We start from the raw sequence: 23069 nt of genomic DNA, 5'->3' as shown, positions 1-23069 counted from the left end.
CTACAATTCAACAATCGAAAACAAACTAAGAAGCTTTCAGATAAAGTTTAACTTGGGCGCAATTGTTTCAAATGACTCCCTTTATTCGTTTGGTAAAACCGAATCTAACCAATGTACTTTTTGCAAAAAGGCCACGGAAACCCTGTACCACTTGTTTCATTTGTGTCCTGTTACGTGTCTATACTGGGAAAACGTGAGTGCGTGGTTAAGTACTAAACTACGAATATCGTGTATTTTTTCCCGCGATCAATTACTTTTTGGAGTGCACAAAAACGAACCGTGCAAAACATTTGTGAATTGTGTCCTATTATGCGCGCGATATGTTATTTATCAATGTAAATATGCCGACACTGTCCCGACTATATTACGCTTTTTACTGTTGCTATCTTCTGTGCGAACTTCCGAGCGATATTCGGCTTTAAAAAGAGGAAGTATGACGATACACAAAATTAAATAGTCGTTAGCTGCTTGAGAGCTTTACTGTTTTGATTTGTTTTTCTTGTCCGTTTTTTTTCGCTATTTATTTTATTAAAAAAAAAAAACAAACAAAAAAAAAACAAGGTGAAAGTCGATCTATCTTACAAAATATCTATAAAAATGTAAGTTTAACGCCGACCGAAAGATCTGTTCATTAATGTTGTGAAACACGATTAATAATCGTAAAAATATAAATGTAAAAAATGCGCATATAAAGTTTTAATAACAGCGCTAAAACTTGTTAATATTGATTTATTTTGTTGTGCACGAAGCAATTTTGTGTTAAACTTCCAAATTCTTTTAAACATTTGGTACGTTTTTGGGTTTTAGTTAGGGAAGTCTGAATCAAAGCACGCACAACGCGTCTAGTTAGGTAGATTACAAAAACACGAGACGTCACATTCCTCGTATAAAAGCATAATGATTTATCCACGCGCGACACATATGCTTTAATTCGTGCAAGTCCAAACACGAATTTAGGGATAAGCCCATTACCTGCCTTTGTTGAAAGCAATAGTGAAAAAGCAGCAAGTTAGAACGTGTTTTCATGTACCGGTACTGCGTTTGTTTGAAAGTAACTCAAACGAAATGTGCTATTGAACAACACCCAAAAATTGAACAAATAACTGCCTTTCTTTTGTTCAGGTTTCCATTGCATTGTACGGTTGTGGACGACTAAACTTGACAAACAACGGAGCGAGATGTACAGCAGTTCCTGTTGAACTTCAAAACACCAACAGAAGATTTTTCAACTTGCTGTTACATGTGCCAACTTACCTCGTGATTTTGTTTTGCGATGTTCATGTTGTTCACAATTTTAAGCACAAATCTTTTATGGCTGCGATAGATAATATGTAGGGTACGTATTGTTATTTGTTGGTGTTCTTCCAACTTAATGTTTTATAACAAACTTATTGACGTGGCCAAACCGCGGACCTCTCACCATTAAACATTTGACCGTGTCTATAAACAAGTAACACGGAGAGGTTACCCGTTAACACGCCTGTGCTAAATGCTTCGATGGCCAGACGATGTGTACAAAAGCTGTGGGCTTTAAGCCAATCAAGGCTAACGAATCAACTGAACGCGTCTGCACTAATGGCTCAACTTAAATAATGTAACGGACAGAAAGTATTATGCTTGATTGTTAGTACTGTACCATGGACCTTAAGCTTTATCTGTAAGTTGATTGCCGTTATTCCATAAACTCAGATCCGTTTAATACCTTGATGTGGCTAAGCTGTTAAACCACGCAACCTTCAATCAACCTTAACCAATGGAAGCGGAATTAATCTTAACGGAAACCTGCATCAGTGCTTCAAACTAATCAGCTTTAGCCCAGCACAGCCACGGCTGATTTTCTAATAGGAAATTTATCTTTACATTATGTGGTTGAGTGCTTGTATATCCAACCTATTCTGGTTACGTAGATATGTATAATACAGAGCCAAGGTCGGAGACAAATTAGACTTTTTCAATGCTTAGAAATTTCTGTCACAATGACTTAATTGGAGTTTTTCTAAACCCAATTTATGCAATTAGACACCAAACATATTATTTAAACTCAAATTATATTTTACAGTCGGTAAAAACGTTTATACCTTAACCAACATAAAACTATTTTGTTTGCCATGCTACATGATAATATTTGCGCGGTTTGTCCACCTATTGCCATGCATAAGATGAATCAAAACTGACTGAAATAACCTAAAATATACTTTTCTTTAGGAAAAAAAACATGCGTCCTAAATAATGTCAAGTTAAATTGGAAATGAAGGAAGTGAATACACATTCGCATTAAAAGTAAAAATATAACTCATATGTATGCTGTCGCAATATTAGCTCCTTGCAGCGTGTTAAGAAAGCATAGAAAATTTACATTTATTATAACAAGCATAAAGAAATTAAAATCATGAGTAAATAATTATTATTAATTATTAGGGAGATTGTTTTTGACCAAGAATAATAATTTAAAAATCAATGCATTTTGTAAATGAATTTAATTGAAATTATTTTAACAAGTTTTGACAAAACGAGTAAAAACTTTTGTAGCCAAGTCAAAAAATAACCGCCCCTGTGATTATGGTTTAGCCGTGATGATAGATGATCAACCATACAGGTATATAAAAAACGGTGTTTTGTTTAGGAAACAATTGTAATTTGTTTAACACCCTCCAGAATGTTCGTTTTAACATCGCGCTACATGCGACATTCAAAAGTACTTTTAATGCACATTATAAATGTTGTTGTAAAAATGAAATAACTTGAACTTCAAAGTGCTCATTGCTTTCTGGTTTCCTGATTCCGTGTCTTTCACCAGGATATATCTACATAAAAATATCTCATCGGCTATAATTTATATAAAATTGTTTTATATGCTTTTGTCAGCTGTGTTTAAAGATTTAAGCAGTAAAAAAGGGGTATTAACTCTCTCAGTCACATAAACGCTTTATACCTAATAAACGGATATAACACGTATTGATATCTAACTGATGATAATACAACATATCAAGTGCGAATCGTATCAAGATGATGTTGATTTTTTATCAAAATGATGCCGATTTACTCGACATTTTCGGCTTCGACATTCAAATTATCAATAATAAGATATGTGCTGTACAAGAAAAGGCATAAAAAACGCACATCATCCATGAGGCAATTCAGCTGCCAGCGAAATCATAATTGTGCAGCAAATAAATGTTTTACGGCAGTAGTACTACCTGTAATTGATAAGGCTTGCATTGCTTAACAAGTGCATCAATCAAGCTGCTTGTATGGTGGAAGTGGACATTTTCGTCGATTAATCCATGTACAATAAGCAGACGGTTCGGTCTAAAAAAATTGTAACATACCTGCAAGCTTTTTAGGAACATTTTTATTACCCCAAATAAACAAAAAAATCCAACAATCAACTAACTTATTGCAATACAAAACAAATATCGAATATTTTAAAAAAATTAAAAAAACATTCTAAGATTTTGTCAAGTGATTCGCCATCCTTGAAATGTTTTAAAATAAAGCCAATTGGACAGGTTATTTTGCTAATGTTTTATTTAGAGTAAACCTAAAAAAGAGTTAAAAAAACTATAAAAATAGTCCTTACTCGTCAGGAAACTTATTGAGAGAGTTAATGACTGAACCTTCTCGATAACCTTCTGGATTGCTTTTTGGAGTACCCATGTACCGTTCAGTGTATCCTGTGTCATATTGTTCCCATGTCACAACAGGTGCGCCAGATACTGCAACCTTATAATAAGTATTACTTATTATAATAAACACCACTTTAAACAACTGATAATAGTTATCGGTCGTAACCTACGATATGTAATTAGAAAACCACGGCGAAAACAAACCACTTATTCCACAAAACATGTCAAGAAAAGCATAAAATATATTGTACAATTTTACAACGAATTTGTTAGATTAAAGTAGCACAACAATGCTGTCTAATCCAGGGTTTCTCAACCGTGGCCCTCGACCCCCTGGGGGGCCAGGGAGCGGTGATTTGGGGGCCACGGACATACCTCTCAAGCTAGGTCATGGTATTACAAAACTTCTGCCGTATAAGTCAGGTAATTAGAACCGATATAATGTTTAGGTAATTAGAAACCGATATACAGTTTATTATTCTAGAATTATTGCTAGAAGTATTATGGGTAGAGTTTATCGCGAAAAAGTTAAAACCTTTTGATTGGCGTGAAAACGCCAGGCGTTATAAAACAGACTTTCACTTCCATGACTGCAATAAAGCTGCCACATAATAACAAAAGTAAAAGCTCTATTTTTTTGTGTCTATTCGAGATTCGTACTCAAAACTTTGCTAAAATTATGAAATCAAACAAGATTTTATCAGATTTTTTTTTTTAAAGAAAAAAATAGGTTGTACTCTGTATGTAGTATTATTTAACTTACACGTCGATGTTGTTCGATATAACTAAACTGCCAGTTATAAGTTATTTTAATGGGAGTCTTATTTTACTGCCGGCAACAACAAATTAATGTATGTTACGGGAAAATTATTTCAATTATTTACATGATGATTTTTAAAACCTTTACCAAAAATATCTAAATCCAAATGTTTTTTTTAATTCTGAACTGTTATCTCAGTTTGAAATATGGCCTGAAATAGAATATTTGCGTTACTAGTATAGGTGACCAATACAACTTTTTGCGCGTAACTTGTCGATCAGTGCTTCAAACAAGGCTGAGACGCTCTTTCAGCTGGCCTGTGTAGTTTTATTGAGCTACTAGACAAAATACCCGGCGTTGCCCAGGGTAAATAGGGTATTTACTTTTATCAATAATATCCAGCATTTGGCAATAAGCGCGATATATTATGTGTATTTGTGCATGTCCCATTTTGCGTGGTTCAAATTGTTTGAAGACAACAAGCTGTTGATTGTTGATCACCATCGCATATTATAGTGTACCACTTCCGTGTAAATGAATGTGTAATTTAACTTGCAACCGAAATTAATGTTTCATATTGTGTATAAAATGGGTCGATTAAATATTATTACAGAATTAAAGTAAGATGCGGCCCTTGTGAAAGCAGCAACAATATTAGGCCGTACATATTGGCAAAGGCGCTGTGTCCATAAAAAATGCGGTTTGTAAATATAGTATGTAATAAGGACGCTGGAACTGATTAAACTATCTGGATCTAACATTAACCCGATTTGTCTACTAAAGGTCCTTTAGGAACGTGGTAAGTATAAAAAATAAAAATGTTTGGCGTTAAAAGGTTTTAATATCTCTTATAATATTACGTTTGCCTAATACTTTAACCTTATAAATCAGCAATCCAAAAAACAAGACACAGCATACCTTAAATATATCAGGTCTCTGTGCTAAACCCATCAAGGACAAGTAACCACCTGCAATGCACATATCACTAATTAGTTCACACTATACAAACAAAAAAGTAATCAATTTATCGTTATTAATTATATACATTAATTAATTTTCTTAGTTAGGTGATGGCACATGATCCTTACCATAAGACCACCCATGAATGGCTATTCTTGACAAATCAATAAAATCGACTTTTTTGGCTAAACTTTGCAATCCTTCCACCTGGTCCAAAATCTCTACCTGACCCTTAAAACCAAAACAAAATATAATAATACTGATAGGGAAACAATTTACGTGGTACCAACCATTCTGTTTTTGAGATGACTCTCAAAGCAAATCCCCCTGTGTGGGGATCCACGACCATCAATAACAACAACAGCGTAGCCCAAAGAAGATAATGTATATAACCGTTGATAGCGCAGTCCTTTAAATGAATTAGTGACAAGTTGCACCTACAAAAGCATGTTCAATATTTAAACTAAAGAAATGGGAATAAAAGTCCTATTAGATTAAATTTTTTCCAGTATTTGTTGACATAATGTGCGTCGCATCAAGTGACGGGGGATAAATGCCAAAAGCTGGTCAGCTAATAATTTTTAATGCTAAAATAAAGATAGTTACGGATAATTTTTTTCCACAAAAAACACTGTATTGAGACGGTCTATATTTTCCAAATTAAAAAATATTATATATTAATTTGCTACAAAATTCAAAATAAAAACTTCTTTCCAGGTTGAAACTAGCTATTATGGGTAGCGAAGGAAGAAACCTTTACAGCGATGCCTCATTTGGTATATATAATCGAGCGGGGTAAAAAAAAACTGATTTTAGCTAACTTGTCTGCCTAACTTTTATTTTTATTATGAAATAAAAAAAAAATTTTACAAAATCTGTCCAACTTTATTAAATTTTTTTTCCCCAAATTGACTATATTTATTGAGGGGTTTAATCTGGCAAAAACCTATTTTAATATTGATAACCAATCGCAATAATTTTTCAAATCAGAATCAAGCAAATTTGTCACATAAATCACAATGCACCATTGCGAAAACAGAAATTAATCGTAAAAAAAAATTTTCTATGTGAATGTTGCAATAAAAAATATAACAAGAAATGGTGAAATCTGATTTTAATCAATGGCCATTTAAAGTCATTTCACAAGGAATTGCGCATAACTACATAAAAAAAGAACCCAAAAACATGATTTGAATACAAGGTTGTTGCCTAAAGTTGTTTTTTTTGGCAACATATTCAGTGAAATGCAACACTGTCCATTTTGTAAAACATTGTTGTGTTTCAGTTTTACTTTAATACAAACATGGTCTGCCAACCGGTCAACTAATATGCTATAAAGCACAAAGTTAGTGTAAGGTCAAGAATGGGTTACCATGACAATTACGCTGTGGCATAAGCTTGATAGATTGGGTCTAATGTTCCTCAATAACTGCACCTGGTAGTACACACTAGCCGCTTTGCCCAATAACATGATAATTGAGACTAACTAATGATCAGGCGAATGTTATTAGCAAGTAACTGGTCGCCTAAAAAAGTCGATGCGCACTACATTGCTACAAGCACTCAATATTTTGCCTAACAACAGGGCTTTGTTTAAACTTTCCACTTGTGTATGTACAATTAGAGACAACTTTCCGTGGTAATAGTCTCGCAGTTCCACAGGCATAGGCTCAAAAGTACATAGACCAGTGTTTCCCAACATTGACAGAACCACCCCCTCTATGGGCGTTAACGATTTATTAGGGGACATTGGGATCCTATTCTTGATGTTTTTCAAGTCACAATAAAGATATGTGGTTAAAAATATAAGTTGGTATTATTGTTCCAAAACAAATCCAGCTGTAAAGTAAAAAAACAAATACCTGTGTATATTAATATACTGAATTAATTATTGGTTTATGTGTAATAATAAATGTTTTTAGTGAAATTGGTTGGCATGTTCTCTGGTCTGTGATTACAGGGTATGGGTGTCCATCAGTGGTGTTGCAGCTATTTTTATGTTGAAATTCAATTAAAAAGGGGCAAAGTAATAATTTAAGTGCATCAAGAAATGGTTGTAAACTTGTAAATAATGCCAAACAGTATATTAAAAAACAACAACAATAACAACAACAGAGGCTGAAATTATATAAACGTTTAAAAATTGATATACATAAATTGCTATGGTATTAGTCTTAATTTGCCTCATTATTTTACCTTGTTTTGGTAAATTTATTTAACAATACATAATCATTATCAACACCAAATAACTGGACATGCTCCCTAAAAAATACCTTTGCGCTAATTTAAGATATCCAAGAAAGGTTTGGCCTTCATGCAAATCTTGTACAGAATTTTAGTAGTTTTTAGTTCACTTTATCGATATATTAAATACATGTGAAAAAGGACAATTAAAACTCAACAAATTATATAAAATGAACAGAATTTGTAAATAGTTTATTGCATGGCACTCACTGTAAGGGCCAAAAGAGTTTTGGTAACAACCTGGTATTTGTATGATGTTTTTTATTGTAGTTATGCCTTACAATTCCTTGCAAAATGGCTTGAAATGGCCAGTGTTTAGAATTTTAGCCATCTGTAATTTTATTATGTATTTTTCAATATGTATATGCTAACAAACTGCTTTGTTATTAATTGCTGTTTTAAATATTGAATCTATTAACACGGCAACAGCGGCATGAGACTAGCATGACCTGGTTAACATAACATTTGATTTTCATTTGACCAGAAATAAACTAATATATTTGTTGCGCAGATTTAGGTTGGTTGGGATTTTACTAAATGTAACTGTGTCTAAGTTGTTTTATTAGTTTGTTGTTCAGTCAAACTGTAGGAAATCCCCAATTACATTTACCTTTATAAGGAAATTATCAAATGACATTGGCTGTATAACAGAAGCATTATATGAAGTACAAATGGAGACCATTATTTTATTTTACAAATACTGCTCTTTATTTGTAGTTGTGGGTTTTTAGCAGGCATCATATGGGAAGTAACCCGCAAAATTTTTTCATTCCGGAATTCGTCTATGGTTTACAAGCTACCAGTCATCAATATAAACGCAAGGTTTACACACAACATTGCTGAACAATACATCCTATTCTACTATTTGTAAAATAATCATTTAAAAAAATAAATAATAAAACATAAAAGCTTTGAACATTTACATGGGGTCCTCCATATATATAAAGCACAGTAGGGTACTTTTTGTCTGGTTGAATATTCTGTGGTTTGTGGTATAAGCCATACAACAAATCTCCGTTTGAATTTGTAAAGGAAAATAATTCAGGAGGCACATATTCTGGCAATAAAGCTACAAAAAAAGCAAACGTAATTCATTGTAGAACATCATTTTAACCAAAATTAGAAAAAAGGGTATTATTAGTATTTTAGAACATGTGGTTAATATGTTTATTAATGAATTTTCTTGTGTGCAGAATATGATACAATAGACTTTTACATTATGGTAATCTGCTCACCTTGTGTTTCAAGAAGATTAACAACAGCAATAGGGCGAGGTGAGATTGCATAAATTTTGGCAGAGTATAGTTCTTTTATGCTGCTTGATACCGTAATAAACAAGTGACAGTCCTAGATGGTAGATGGGAAATAAAACATTAGTTGTATCAGTTACTAGTTTGAATAACATTGTATCGTTATGCTCATAAGCCTGTCCATTTTAAAAATGCAATAACTATCTCATGCCTTTCATTCACAATTTGTCTTTATTACTCTTTAGACACTAAATTTACATTTTGAACAATAATGAAGCAAAATTGGAAGGTTCAAAGTAACTCTTTAATCCATTAAGTGATAAATCATCCACAAAATGGTTCTACATTTACGAAGTGGCTATTTATAAAATTTAATTTTAAGACTTGCTTAAATATCAATAGATTTGTTATTGTACATAAGTGATGTCAAATGTATTACATGTTTTTGTTTTGATAACTCAAAATTTATATGTTTTATAAAATGTAACAGTTTTATTTTAGATCCAGTGAAACGTTCTGAAAATCACACAATTTTGGGAATCACACAAAATTCCCTCAAGAGCAAGTTTGAGAAATATTTGTCAAAGATGATACAATAATTCTTTTGTTGTTAACAATGACATTTCAAGCACAGAGGAACATACCTGGCGGTCCTAAAATAACAAAAGTTAAATAAATTAATTCTCAAAATAATTGTACTGGCACACAAAGTCATTTTGGATGGTACTCTGTACGCAGTATGTTTTTAAGAAAAATTACAGTTTTACCAAAAGGTTAAGCATTTTTTTTATTGTAATAAACTATACACTCATCGTAATGATTGTATAGTTAAATATTTTATGCTTCACCAATGATAGGAACTATTATCTTTCTGGAACATCTATGCAAATTTATTTTATGACATCATAGCAAAACAACAAAGAATCACAAAACTGACTACCAGTATCTTGCAAGGTAAAAAAGGGAAACTTTTTTGAGAGTAGTGGGCCGCATTTATTTAAAATTTCCGGGCTAAATAATTAGCTAATCCACCCCTGTTAATAGTCCTATATACATTTTAGTAAAGTTAAGTTTTTCGACATTTTGTTGGTACGCAACAAGATCATAGAAGCTTGAGGTGGTACGCAGTGAAAAAAAGGTTGAGAACCACTGATCTAGCAGCTTCAAAAGCGTAATGGCATTTATTTAGACAAATCCCTTAGTGTAAATAAGGATTTATTTTAATGCAAGCCAGGCTGGCAGAATCTTGCCAGCCTTCTGGTGACAAGCATTTTTGGCCTATATTCTTTCTTTTTTTTTGTCATGCCCCTAAAGTTAAATGACTTATTTTCCTAAGGAATGTATCAACAATGCCCTGTTTAGGTGATAAACAAGGTTAACGTAAATTAGTTTACAAGAAGATGCGCTCAATGGGGTGCAAAACATGCAGCGCAAAATCAGAAAAACGGAAAAAAAAAATTTTTACAATACATTGTTGAAATAATTTTTTTTTTTACAAATATAAGAATGCATTTATAGGTGTAGAATATTTTTTAACTAGATCAATTTGGCTGAAATTGCATCATGGAAAGTGTTAGGGCGTTATCCTTTAATCACCGTGAAATCCTGTAAAATAATACTTTCCAGGAGCGCGATATGTTTTATCATGCATTTACTTTAAAGTGGCAAAAATGGTAGTTTATATAGGATCGTACTTTTACCGCAAATATATCTTTCATAAGTTCACAAAACAGTCATTTGAGAAAATTCCACATAGATAGTACGTACTGCGACTTTCAACCGGTCTAACACATATCAAAAATTAAGTGTTCTTGTCACCCCCTGTATCCGAATTTGATGAGCGATAGTAAACTGGTTTATTTAATGGTGTATATATAGCCGGAAATATGTAATCATAACCAAACAATTGCAGTATGCTTGCTCATCATTGGTCACTTATATTTCTTTGAACAAGCCCTCAACTATACACATTATAATAAATTAACAGTGCTTTGCGGGCCACAAACAATGATGTCACATGTGGCCCGTAGGCCTGGGTTTGGACCACCGTTCCGGTTATGCCAATGCGAAGGTCATACTCATATACCTGTTTATTTAACAAGAATGGCGACTATTTAACAAGAATATCGGGATTACTTGCAAAGTCACAGTAAAACTGCAAACTCACAAAAATTATATTCTCGAAATTGAGTACTTTTTAAATTAATAAACCATCTATATGCCTAATACTGGCTTTTCCCCACTAAAAAACATGCTTTGCACTCCTGTAACTTTTTTGAGTATGGCACAACAAAATTAGTTCCTGCCAACTGTAGTACATAATGTTTCTACATATTCTGCATTTCAAAAATGTAATTATTCATTAGGTATGTGTTGAAACAACAAGTTTTTTTGAGTGAAATTAAGCTTTTAAAAAAATAGTAATAAAACAAAATTTATATTTATTTAAATAAAGTTACTGTGGTATAAGTTTATGAAATTATAACAGATAATGAGTTCTGTTTGTTGATGAACTGGATTAACATTGTGACTGTATACCAACTAAACTACAAATTTGATGACTTCACACTCAGAAAGCAGACGTTAGTGCTTTTTTAATGAACAGCTGTCGTCAAAAGTTGGACGTGAGCAATTATGATAACTACAAAAAATTATTGTGGGTATGTTAATTAAGTCGCAATTTATATTGACTGTCACTGCAACAATGTACCATAGGAGCAGTTCCTGACTTGGAACTCAGTAGCAACCTTATTTTTTTCAGTTGGAGTCAAGACTCCAGTTGTTTTTAACCCACTCATCAGCCCTGCTTAAACTATTGTTGTGCATATTTAGTTTCTTGCCTAACCAAAGAGGCAAGTTTTGCCAATGAATATAATTGTAATTGATTTTTTACGTCTAATATATCAAAATTAAATTAGGAGGTCGAGTTTCTAAAATCCCAAAAGGAGCAAAAAAAGTTGGAAACCACTGTTTTTGGTCTATTGGATTAAGATACAAGCTACATTCTTTTAAAATGTACTTTATCAAATTTACCAACCTTACTCATCGAAATAGAATGAGATGAACCAAGATTTGTCAGTCTAGTTGGATTTTTTGGATGTACAAAAGATGCAACATACCTGAAACCAAAACAATCTGCTAACATGCATTTTATTTAAAAAACATATTAATTTATTTTAAAAGTGCTATAGGCAAATAAAACACTTTTCAATTGCAGTAAGAAAACAATTTAAACCCAAATTTTAACATTAAGCATGAAAGATAAATAAAATTAAACATTATACAGGTACATCTAACAAAAAGTCAAATATAGCTAATCAACCAGATCAAGCTATGGTTTACTAGCAAAAAAATGCTATCAAGAAAAGTTATATCTTGGCCCAGATAGCTTGCAGGATTATTCCATGTCAATCCATTCCACAATGCCACATCAACCAGATTCTTAACCAAAATTGTTATTTAATCGCAAACCGTTTTACTTTTGTTAAAAGACGACTTTTCACAAACATCAAGGCATGACGATTTACCAGTTAAAATTCCACATAATCCTTTAGCTTGAACCCAACTGCTACCATTCACTCCAGGTACGAATTCAACCTCACCTCTTTTATAAATATCCTCAAATACAATCCCTACTTACCCGTGTGAAAAAACATCATTTTTTGCTTTTGCTTCTATTCCTACAAATGTTTTTTGAACATAGCATCCACATCGATTTTATGTGTGCCCTTCCCCAAACCCTGTTTCCAATAATGACAATACCCAATTAAACATTTTTCCTTACCACACTATTTGGTAAACCATTTGGAAAAATCCTGACCCTCACATAACCCCTACCCCAAAAGAAGACAGATTCTTTCAATCAATCAATTCAATTGGTGCAATATTAAACTACCTCCAAAAAACATCTTACCTCCAAATGTTTGAAAAGTTAGCTTCCATATAACCCTATACCTATAGTGAAAACCAACCCAATGATTTGTTGTTGCCAAACTTTAATTCTCAAACCTTTAGGGAAGCACCCTCCCATCCTATTCTTTTTTTTCCTTTTTCGATTTTCTCTTTTTTTACCTTCTGCTTTCTCTATCAGTACACTACACTTTTAGCAAAATCGCAATACATATCCTACTCCATTTAGGGGGATTTGGTAATATTTTTAAACAGTTAGAATTAATCAGCAAAAAACAAATAAAATAGTTTGTTAACCTATCATATATGGGTCATACAACACTTTTAAAAAAACATAAAGTGGTTGTACTAAACTATTAAGAAACCAACATATCAAAAACTAAATCTTCTAAAGATACTACGTCAAAAACAAAGAACAAAGCATATGGAAGATGATAAGCCCCAACCAAAATGGAAGGAGATGCAGCAAATGCTTGCCAGACTATTCCAAGCAATAACAGGAGGAATAAAAATTAAATTATTTTGATTTTTTTTAAAAGGATTTTTTTTCAATGCATTAAAGGGTTTCAAACACTTGTGTTTCTGCATTCATTTTTGCAAAACAAAATAAATATAACCTTTCCTTCAAAATATAATTTTTCTGAAAAAAGTAGACATGTTATAAATGGGACATGCTATGAAAAACAAGTTATGAAAAAAGTGGACATGTTATAAAAAGTTCGAATTAGACTAATCTACTAGAAAAATAACTAATTTACTATTAAACAATAATTATACAAAAAAATTAAAATATGACTTAAATCAGCATGTGCAAGATTAATATTGTTTTGTAGGGTTTTTTTTATCCCTATATAAATATTTTTTTTATGAATCAGATTTTTTTTATAATAAAATGCTTTATTAAAACAACGCCATTAAGCGGAACAGAATTTTTCGTTACAATTTGGTGAAAAATTCTTGAAAAACACAATATAAACTAGATTTTAAACCACATCTACATTTAATTGTTCAAACTTAATTTAGTTTAAATCGCAGGGCAAGTATCCTGTGCTGGTTTATCTATGCTTTAGCACAGCCTAAGCTTTTCATACTATAAAAAGCACCTCAAAGTAAATGCGACTAAAGGGTATTAATTTAAATTCTTTGTTTCGACTTACAGTGCCGTTGGACAAAAACGTTTTTGGTCAAATCCAAATTATATTAGAACTAATATTAGGAGCAAACAAGCAATTAACAAATTATATTAGAACTACAATTACAAGCATTTTACTGTAATTCATTAAATTAGAAAACTAGAAGTACTTAACTAGAAGTATTTAGTTTTTAACAAAGACAGGAAAATTGTTTACTAAAAAAACGTGTTATGGTTTGCACAACATGTGGTTCAAAACAAGCAGAGACCAATTTAAAAACACTGCACACAATGGTCCCAGGAACCAAATAATGTCAACTTTTAATTTTGATGAAGAATTTTCATTAATTAAAAAAGATACACCAGTTTGCCACTTACAGATGTGACTCCAACGGCGTGTCTTTCAGAGCCATGAAGTACACATTCTGTTCCTTTTCATCCACCCACATCTAGATGAAAAAATATTACTTAGTTGCATGAAAAAAAAAAAAACAACAACACTCGGTTTTAGATAATATATTCTCATAACAATTCGCAAAAAAATATATTATGTTTTGTTATACTTTGAGCAAGTATTGTCACCAATAATAATAATTAATCGATTATCATTTTTTTAGTTGTAGGTCAGGGTGGTCCAAGATTAAGAGCATCGCGGGTCATGATATTTCTTAAATGTTCTTTGTGGGCCACATAAAGTAAGCTACATGTGTGCCAGGAGCCAATCAACAATTTTCAAGTCGGGCATGAAATATTTTAAAAGGATGTCACAATGCATCGTCACAGACGTATAAGCTTCACAAACTTGCTGTTATCTTTGAACTTTGAAAATAAGAAAATTATTGCGTGAAATGCGAAAAAAAATTCTGATTTGACAAAACTTTTAATTTTAAAGACTGGATTTATAAGCGTAGAATGTTCTTTAACTAGATCAATTTGGCTAAAATTGCATCATGGAAAGGGTCAGGGCGTTAGTCTATTGAAGAGGTCGGCAACCCCTGGCATGTGTGCCAAGATGATTTTTCAGGGCACGCCAAATGGTTTAACACGCATGTTATATCACCTTAACAAAGTGCAACCATTTCATCACTACAACATCAATAACACTCTTATTTACACCACTAACACTAGCGCTAACTAAATGGTTGCACACCTTTCTAGATCCATGTGCATTGTGCAGTGTTTGTGTCATAAATTAGTGTCTTGACTGTTTAACTCTATTTTCATTACGTCACAATGCCCTAAAATTGGCATAATGTTTACTGCGTTAAAGCAGAGCATTCTACAATAAAAGTGGGTTTTTGTGCGACTGACAAACCAAGCTTAAAGCGAAACTGATAGTTAACAGTTAAACTGATAGGTGATAGGTATCGGTCGAAAAGCGTTGAAGTATATTCCAAAATAGTGGGCAAAGTATTGTGTTTTTTAGCAGGGTTTTTACAGAAGTTAACAACTCATGAAATTAATGACATCTCCCAAGATACGTAAATTAAATGTTAGATCATTCGCAAATTAGATGTCAGGTCGCAGCAGGACTGCGAAGTTGGACTTGCGTAAGACTACGCATGCGCAGTCTAAACTTTCGAAACTGATAAGTGATAACTCTAAATTGTTAAGGTTCAATACCATATGGTGGCATGTTTTCCATGAACCCTATTGAGTGTATTGCCATTCTTATTTTAATTAGGTAAATCGGTGAAATACAGACTGTAGAGCCTGAGCCGTACTTAGGACTCGATGAAATTGTACATTTGTCCGGACACAGACTCTGGAGGTTGCCAGCGCAAAACCAAACATAGAAAAATGTTGGCATGCGAGTTGTTGATATTTTGACATTATTCATAAACTGGCACACTGTATACGAAAGGTTGCCGACCCCTGGTCTATAGTCACAGTGAAAACCTGTAAAACAATATACTTTTCAGAAGCGCTATATATTTCATTGTTCATTTACTTTAAAGTGGCAAAAATAGTAATTTATAGAGGGTCGTACTTTTTATGTTATGTTCATATTAGAAAGGCGGAAAACAAAACGCAAGTATAACCTACAAACATCCACTTTAGAAAGTTCCATATAGGATGTACTGCGACTTTCAAACCGGTCTTACACATAACAAAAATTAGGCGTTCTTACCACCCTCTGGAACCAAACTTGATGAGCGATAGTAAACTGGTTTATTTAATGGTGTAACCGAAGAAATGTAACCTTAACCAATCAATTCGAACATGTTTGCTGTGCTTTGGTCACTTATATTTATTTGATTAAACTCAAATTGTATGCATTCCCATAATTTAATAGTGCTTTACGGGCCACAAAAAAGTGGCGTTGCAGGTCACGTGTGGCTCGAAGGCTGGGTTGGGAACACCCTGTTGTAGATTATTAAATGCCTCCAAACTGACTAATTCACTTGTTTTACTTTTGATTGCAAAAGTTTTATAATAAATTACAGAAAATGTATTCCACCAAACACATCTGTAAAGTTAGAGGTGAAGTCGCAAAATATTGTGCCCATATCTGTTTTTGCTTGTAGAAACAAGTTAAAATGGAAGATGGCAATATATAATTTATTAAAATTATATGATAAATACCGCTATTTAAAAAAAATATTCAAATAATATTAATTTATAATGGCAAACTGACACTGGTTTCCCATACCCATACAAAACTAAGCCCTGTAAATATACCCTTGACAAAAGCATACAATAACCACAAACCCGTCTAGATATAGGTCGAAAATTGATTTTCGGGATATTTTTTTGTTTTTGTTGAAATATTTCCTGAGATTTCTTTCAAATGTGTAAATTATGACATCAACTTTTTTAAAATAAAATTTTGATATAGATGCAGTTTTAGGGGTTTAGTTGTCTTCCTCCTTAGGGCTCTTCAATTGGGGTGGCAAAAACCACTAATGATATCACATTTTCTCTTTTTTCATTTTTGTTTATCCTCGGTAATTTCAATCTTAGACGGTCTCTTTTAAAGATTAAAACAATGCTGGCCTTTTTTAGTCTAACTATGTTTATTTTTACCAATTGCTTTCTCTTATCATTGGAATCTCGTGAATCTTTATATTGCTACTACATTTTAAGATTTAGTCATTACACTCTGTCACAAATTAGTATCTAACCGTGTAACTTTTCCTTATGTGTTAAACTTTGTTATGTTGTTTACGAATTGCCTTCGTGTTACGTCATAATGCCCCAAAAGTGGCGTGATGTTTACCGGTTGAAATTAACTGCAGGGTAACACTTCTGGGTATTCAGACTGGAAAAAACGTTTGAAGTATTTCTCAAAATAATGCGCACAATATTTGTGTTCGTGACACACTCTTGATCAACGTAACCTAAATTTTGTGAAGAATGCCTGCAAAACTCATTGTGCAATCAGATATCCATCACTATATAATAAAATAAATATATGGAAATTATTTGTTAAAACTCTCATTTCCTAATTTCTACATCTGACCTTACTAACATTTGGTGTCAAACAATTTGCAACATAGAGAGATACTAATGAATTGCATTGTGTAGTTTTTAGTGGATTCCAGTCATAAGCCAAAATTAGAACAACATCAATACCTGATTCAAATATAGTTTGGAGTAAGACCAAAATATGATTAATAAGTAATTGTCGTATTGCCGTCTAAATAGGATTAAGACCTAAACCCAAAGGAATAAGACATAAATGTTTAGAATAAGCCCGAAATAACCTTTCACCTAACCTCAAACCACACCCCTAACTGTATGACTCAGTCCCCTAAGAATTTTAACACTAACTAAAAATTTTCCATTACCCACCATTAATGCCAAACAGGCGCACACAATCCAATGTGGAGCCCAAACCGAGCCGTTTATACAAGGGAGGTTTTTTTTCGAATATATAAATAGGGTTGCGTGAAAGCACATTTTAATCTTCAAATGACAAATGTAATATTTTATAATGTAAATGATTTGGGTTTCGGTTTTTACCCCCAAATAAGTAATTGCTATGTGGTATTTATGCAGTCCTTGTTAATCTACAACTTGGCGCCAATAAAGATGATCTCTGAAGTGGAATTATCCAACTATCTGTAATTGTTTTGTACCACATACAGGATGGGATTATGAATGGCGTCTTGGTGCCAGACAATGTCAGGTAATTAAGGGTCACTGAAAAACTCGCTTGACTGTTTGCGTGAAAGTGTTGTTTTTTGTTTGACTATAGCAAGTTGTTTTTACATTGTCTTATGTCTTGATGTCTATATATTGCGATTGATTTTACACTTTGAGTAGGGAGTACCAGTGTTGAATGCTGGCAGTTGTTGCCTAACTGTTTTAGAGCCAGTTTATTTAAGTGCTTATCTCACATTAATTTTGAAAACAAATATAAATTTATTAATGCTATTTGATACACAGTTTCAGTGACATATTCATCACCTTTTTCGATATGAATACATCACACACTTAGATGCCAAAAAATATAAAAAGAGCAAATACGTGCAACAGCACAATAAAAAAACGCTTTTCGCTGACAGAATGTAGCCTCTGAATTTTAAGCAGATGTCTGTAGCATGCTGAGAACATCATGATGTTTTGCTGCTCATGGTGTTACACTTCTGGAGAATATTCCCTGATTCCAATCATAATACCTTCATGTTGTCTGCCATTGTGTGCGAGAACAGACACTGTACTACGATCAACACTGTTGAATTAGAATATGGCGTGGTTTGTACGGATGGAATCAGATGACCTTTGACCATCAAAAGGTTTGTTAATTTAATCCTCTAGTGTTGATTATCAATTATAGTATATTGGGGAGATTGGAAGGTCATATAAGACCCGTGGAAAGAAACACCAACTGGATGTTGTCAACAATGACGTTAAAAAGTCTTCTTTTGTAAGCCAACCATATCCCAAGGACAGCATTATGGAATTCAGTCCAGCGTCTGTTCTAGCACAAGAGCTAATTATTTTTGGAATCTTGGAACTTTCACCAGAATGGTAATAACAGGTGCTCAAAAATTAGAGGTTACAGTCTGTCATCCACTTATCGCAAGTGTTTTTAATAAGGTTGATTTTTGTCATGGATTGTATTACAATGTCATTCACCCTGATTTCGGAAACTAACCTAGGTGACCGAAACATTGCATAACAATTATAATTAGGTACACTATGCACGGATTTGTAATGTAGCTTAATAATAAATTGCAAAGCCAAAAGGTCGAGTATAGATCGACATCATCTTGATTAAGACATTTTAAAACAAGCTTGTATCATAATTAGTGGTCCAACTATAGACACTCAAAATGCCAACAACTGCGCCCCCCTTTTATACATGATGCTTGAACTCCTTTTCAGTTCCATTAACTGAAAATAATGTAAATCTAGTTGACTTTTTTTAGCTTTCCGATTCATTATCAAGCTTAATTATATTTAGGATATTTAAAAGTAGTTTTTGGGAAGGAAAAAAATTTGCAAATTGCAAATTAATGCCCCACATTATCCTAAAATGTTCACAAAATGAAATTGGTCAATCACTTGATGATTTTTTTGTGCCTATTCAAACTGAGTTTCTGTTTTGTAACATACCCACAAAAAGCAAGTTGGTCTAAAATAAGTACGCTTACGCTCTGTGGTTACCAAAGATCAAACTTGGGCTACTATTCCGGGTGATATACATATCAGGCATGGCAAGCAATATCAGTACTGACAGGTTACATTGCATTCTTCACAATAAATTATTTAACTACTAAACACATCAAAGTTGTTTCCCAGTTACGAGCCTGACACAAATTTTTTAAATTTAAAATAATTATGAAAATTTTTAAAGAGTTAGTTGTATAGGTTAAATAACTATGACAAAAAGTTAACAAGAAAGCGTATACTTTTACCAAAAACAAAATACCAAAATAAACAAAAATAACAACATTAACCAGGATTTAATATTATCAAATATTCTTTCCACAATTGAACATTTTTACATTTATAAACACTTACAGAATCTGAATGTTCCAAAACCTCCCAGTTGCCTTGTGTGATAGCAGTAACAGTTGAATAACAAGTTCGACATTCACCTACACACAAAAAAATTAATTTAATCTACAAACAGTTTTTATAATTCAGTGCATCTGCTTGGAAAACTATCAGAGCTAGTTTTGAAAATTATCTTAGGCTCTCATTATGTCAGCAAATACAAAATGACACCATGTGTTATATTTTCATCTTCATAGGGGCCTAGGGTTTTGTGGACTTAAACTCTTTACAAAATGCAATTTCCGAAAAAATATTTGGTAAATTTTTATACAGCTTTGCATTGTATAGTGAGTATAACACCTATCAAACTTTTAAAAATAAGATAAACACAATGTAAGCCTTCTTTCAGGTCGTTTAAAACATTTTACATGATTTTGGTGTTGCCATCAGGTGTAGAGATAATATAGTGCTTATCTTTCAAGTATACTTCTAAGGTAATACAATTGCAACTAAAACCAAATGGATTCAAATTTTTTCATGCAATTAGCTTAGCTTGAGTTGAATAGCAGTTCATTTGAGAGTAGCTTGTTTTGCAAGATTACTTATCCTGAACTTGAGACCGTCGATGCCTACATTTGTTTTTCACAGGGGTGCTCAAAAATTTGCGCCTAAATATGCTTTCATTAACACGTTCACTGCGAAGCGACCCATCAGTGGGTCATGCATAAAATTTAGCAACTGCGTTGTGACCCACCGGTGGGTCGTATGAAAAAATTACTGTTTTTTTTTTCACGTTCACGGCGATGCGATGTTAATTGCGCCTCAAATAGTTTTGGGGTTTATAATCTGGTAAAGTTAAACTTAACATATTCAACTTTCTTCTTTAAAATTTATGTTTATTATGTTAATTGTGTTTATTGGTTAAATATTATACACGGGTCCTATTTTTTTGCTATAAAATAGTGTGGCAAAAAGTTATTTGAAGCTCTCTACGCCTACCTAGCGACAGTAATATCTAGCAATATATCTCCCTTTTGTTATGTTCGTCAATATGTTATTGATGTAAACTCAATTGCTAGTAAACCATAAAAATACTACTACGAACCCCTTGTTTGTTTTTCAGGGTTGAACAACCCAACAATCGGGTGGTTTTATGGCAAATTAATACAAAAAGTTGATTTATTTATAAGAAAACTGTTGGTTGTAATTAATTAGAATTTAGATAAAAAAATTGATCAAGAAGATTGTAGATTTTTGTGATGGTTTGGGCCTTTAAAAAAAAAAATTTAAAATATTGCAAACCGAAAAACAAATAAACCAAAGTGTAATATATAATATTACAAAAATTAACCTGGTAAATAACCCTATTTATAATGACCCAATTATTGAACCACCCATGAAACAAGGCCCTGAAAAATAACCTCTTACAAAATATACGACAACCGCAAACCCATAAAACAATGCAGGATTCATTTTGCAAAAACTGAAACAGAAATTACTCACAATATATTACCTATGATTTGTCACATAAGCAAATAGTTAAGCTTTACTCTATAAGTTGCTTAAAATTATGCGAGCCACCATTGGGTCAAATCGCGGTGGCTGCAATATAGTTTGTGTTTAATGCGATTTGACCCACAAGTGTACAAACAATTAAACTGTCTGAAAGAACTCCTTAAAGCAAAAAAAAACATGTTGACGAAATTTGGCGGGAAAGCTCTGGTGGCAGCTAACGGTACAGAGAATTAAAGGAAATCGCATTGCAAGAAAACAACGAAAATTTCGGATCGCAGCAAACGTGTTAAACGCCTGCTGAAAAGAAAATATATTTATTTACTTTTGGTGTTCAGTACTTTCATTTCTTGATAAACGTTAAAAATCTTTTGACTAACAAATTTTGAGGAATACACTTTAATGGTCCATTTTGCTTAAATAAATAAGTCATTATTATATAACTGTAAGCATTCAGAAATAACCCACACTACTTTAAGTATTATTTATATATTAGGCAGGTATGTGCTTTATTTCCTGTCACAGAAAATAATCACTGGTCAACAGTAGGGATGTTCAAAGTAGAATCCCAAGGTATTCTAGAATAATAGGTTTCAAATCTAGAATAACGAATCCAGAATAGCGAATCCTAGTATATTTTTATTAAATTATTTAACCTCGATTTTGTTTGGGGAAGGGATTAATCTTAGTCTACCCTACAGGGCCCACAATCACAGCAATAAATCGCCCAAACAATTTGCTAACACGTGTACATTATAAAAAAAATCTCCCATATGTCTAGCATTCTTAACAAAGTTCTGTCATCTGAAGCCGTTCTGTAAACTTTAATATGTTCAACTGTGCAGGTTGTGTCCAAAACTTATATTTTTGCCAATAGTGAGTACAATTAAACACTGCACACAGAAGTCTTAAGCAATTCGGTCCTGTTTTTGAAAGCATTGTTGAGTCTTAGTGCTTCTTTTGACTAACATGATCTGTTATGCAGTCAAATGATGTACTGCAAAGAATACAAAGTTATTATTGACATAACGAATTCTTGACAATTACGTTGTGCATAACTGCATAACTTACTGAATATTGGCCTAAAGTTGACCTTAAGTAACCCCATAACGCATTTTGTGGACACCCAGCACGCTTTGCAATGCTATGTTACTTTTGCAACTTAACGCATTTAGGGAATTTGCGAACTCCACACCAGACATTACACGTTAGCCGCTCGCCCAATAACGTTTGATTGACACTTAATTATTAGACGAACGTTATCGCGAGACGCGGTAATTGGTCGCCCGAAAAAACGCTGACACTGCACTACGAGGTTACATTTAAAGCAAGCACTATAAATTGGTCACCGCGGCGACAGGCCAACTTACCACACGCGTTTGTACAATTAGGCGCGACAATCGGTGGTAAAACATTAAATTATATCGGTTCCAATTACCCAAAATAAACGGCAGAATTGGATTCGAATCCCATCTGGATTCGAATCCAAGGATTCGATATTCTACTTTGAGCATCCCTAGTCAACAGTAAATTTTAAACAAAAATGGGACAGATTGATTCTTAAAGTTTTTTGGCGCTGATTATTAAACTGCCCTCATTTCGTTTCTAGCACACCAGGTTTTTGAGATATTCGCATTTTAACATCATTAATGTTTTGCTGTATTATTAATATAGGCACATTGTGTCTGGTGACATTATCCAATATTGATGTGATTCATGCAGCATTC

The 23069-nt window shown here is 33.0% G+C and overlaps 1 protein-coding gene across 2 annotated transcripts in view; it reads right to left on the bottom strand.

Moving 5' to 3' along the window:
* Positions 1-2037: 2037 nt before the first annotated feature.
* LOC146168241 (dipeptidyl peptidase 9-like) overlaps positions 2038-23069 on the bottom strand; it is an 89323-nt gene continuing 68291 nt past the window's right edge. For both annotated transcript variants that reach the window (XM_083388825.1, XM_083388835.1), the window contains exons 10-20: positions 19855-19931; positions 14260-14330; positions 11878-11959; positions 8826-8937; positions 8514-8659; positions 5637-5783; positions 5475-5577; positions 5305-5354; positions 3581-3723; positions 3198-3309; positions 2038-2804 (exon numbers count right to left, since the gene is read on the bottom strand). In XM_083388825.1, coding sequence (XP_083244951.1) covers positions 2712-2804; positions 3198-3309; positions 3581-3723; positions 5305-5354; positions 5475-5577; positions 5637-5783; positions 8514-8659; positions 8826-8937; positions 11878-11959; positions 14260-14330; positions 19855-19931 — 1136 coding nt within the window. In that variant the 3' untranslated portion in view covers positions 2038-2711. The remainder of the gene's footprint in view (positions 2805-3197; positions 3310-3580; positions 3724-5304; positions 5355-5474; positions 5578-5636; positions 5784-8513; positions 8660-8825; positions 8938-11877; positions 11960-14259; positions 14331-19854; positions 19932-23069) is intronic.

Source organism: Ascidiella aspersa, chromosome 1, assembly GCF_963924565.1.
Source record: "Ascidiella aspersa chromosome 1, kaAscAspe10.2, whole genome shotgun sequence".
Classification (NCBI taxonomy): domain Eukaryota; kingdom Metazoa; phylum Chordata; class Ascidiacea; order Phlebobranchia; family Ascidiidae; genus Ascidiella; species Ascidiella aspersa.
This window is presented reverse-complemented; position numbering and strand designations above follow the sequence as displayed.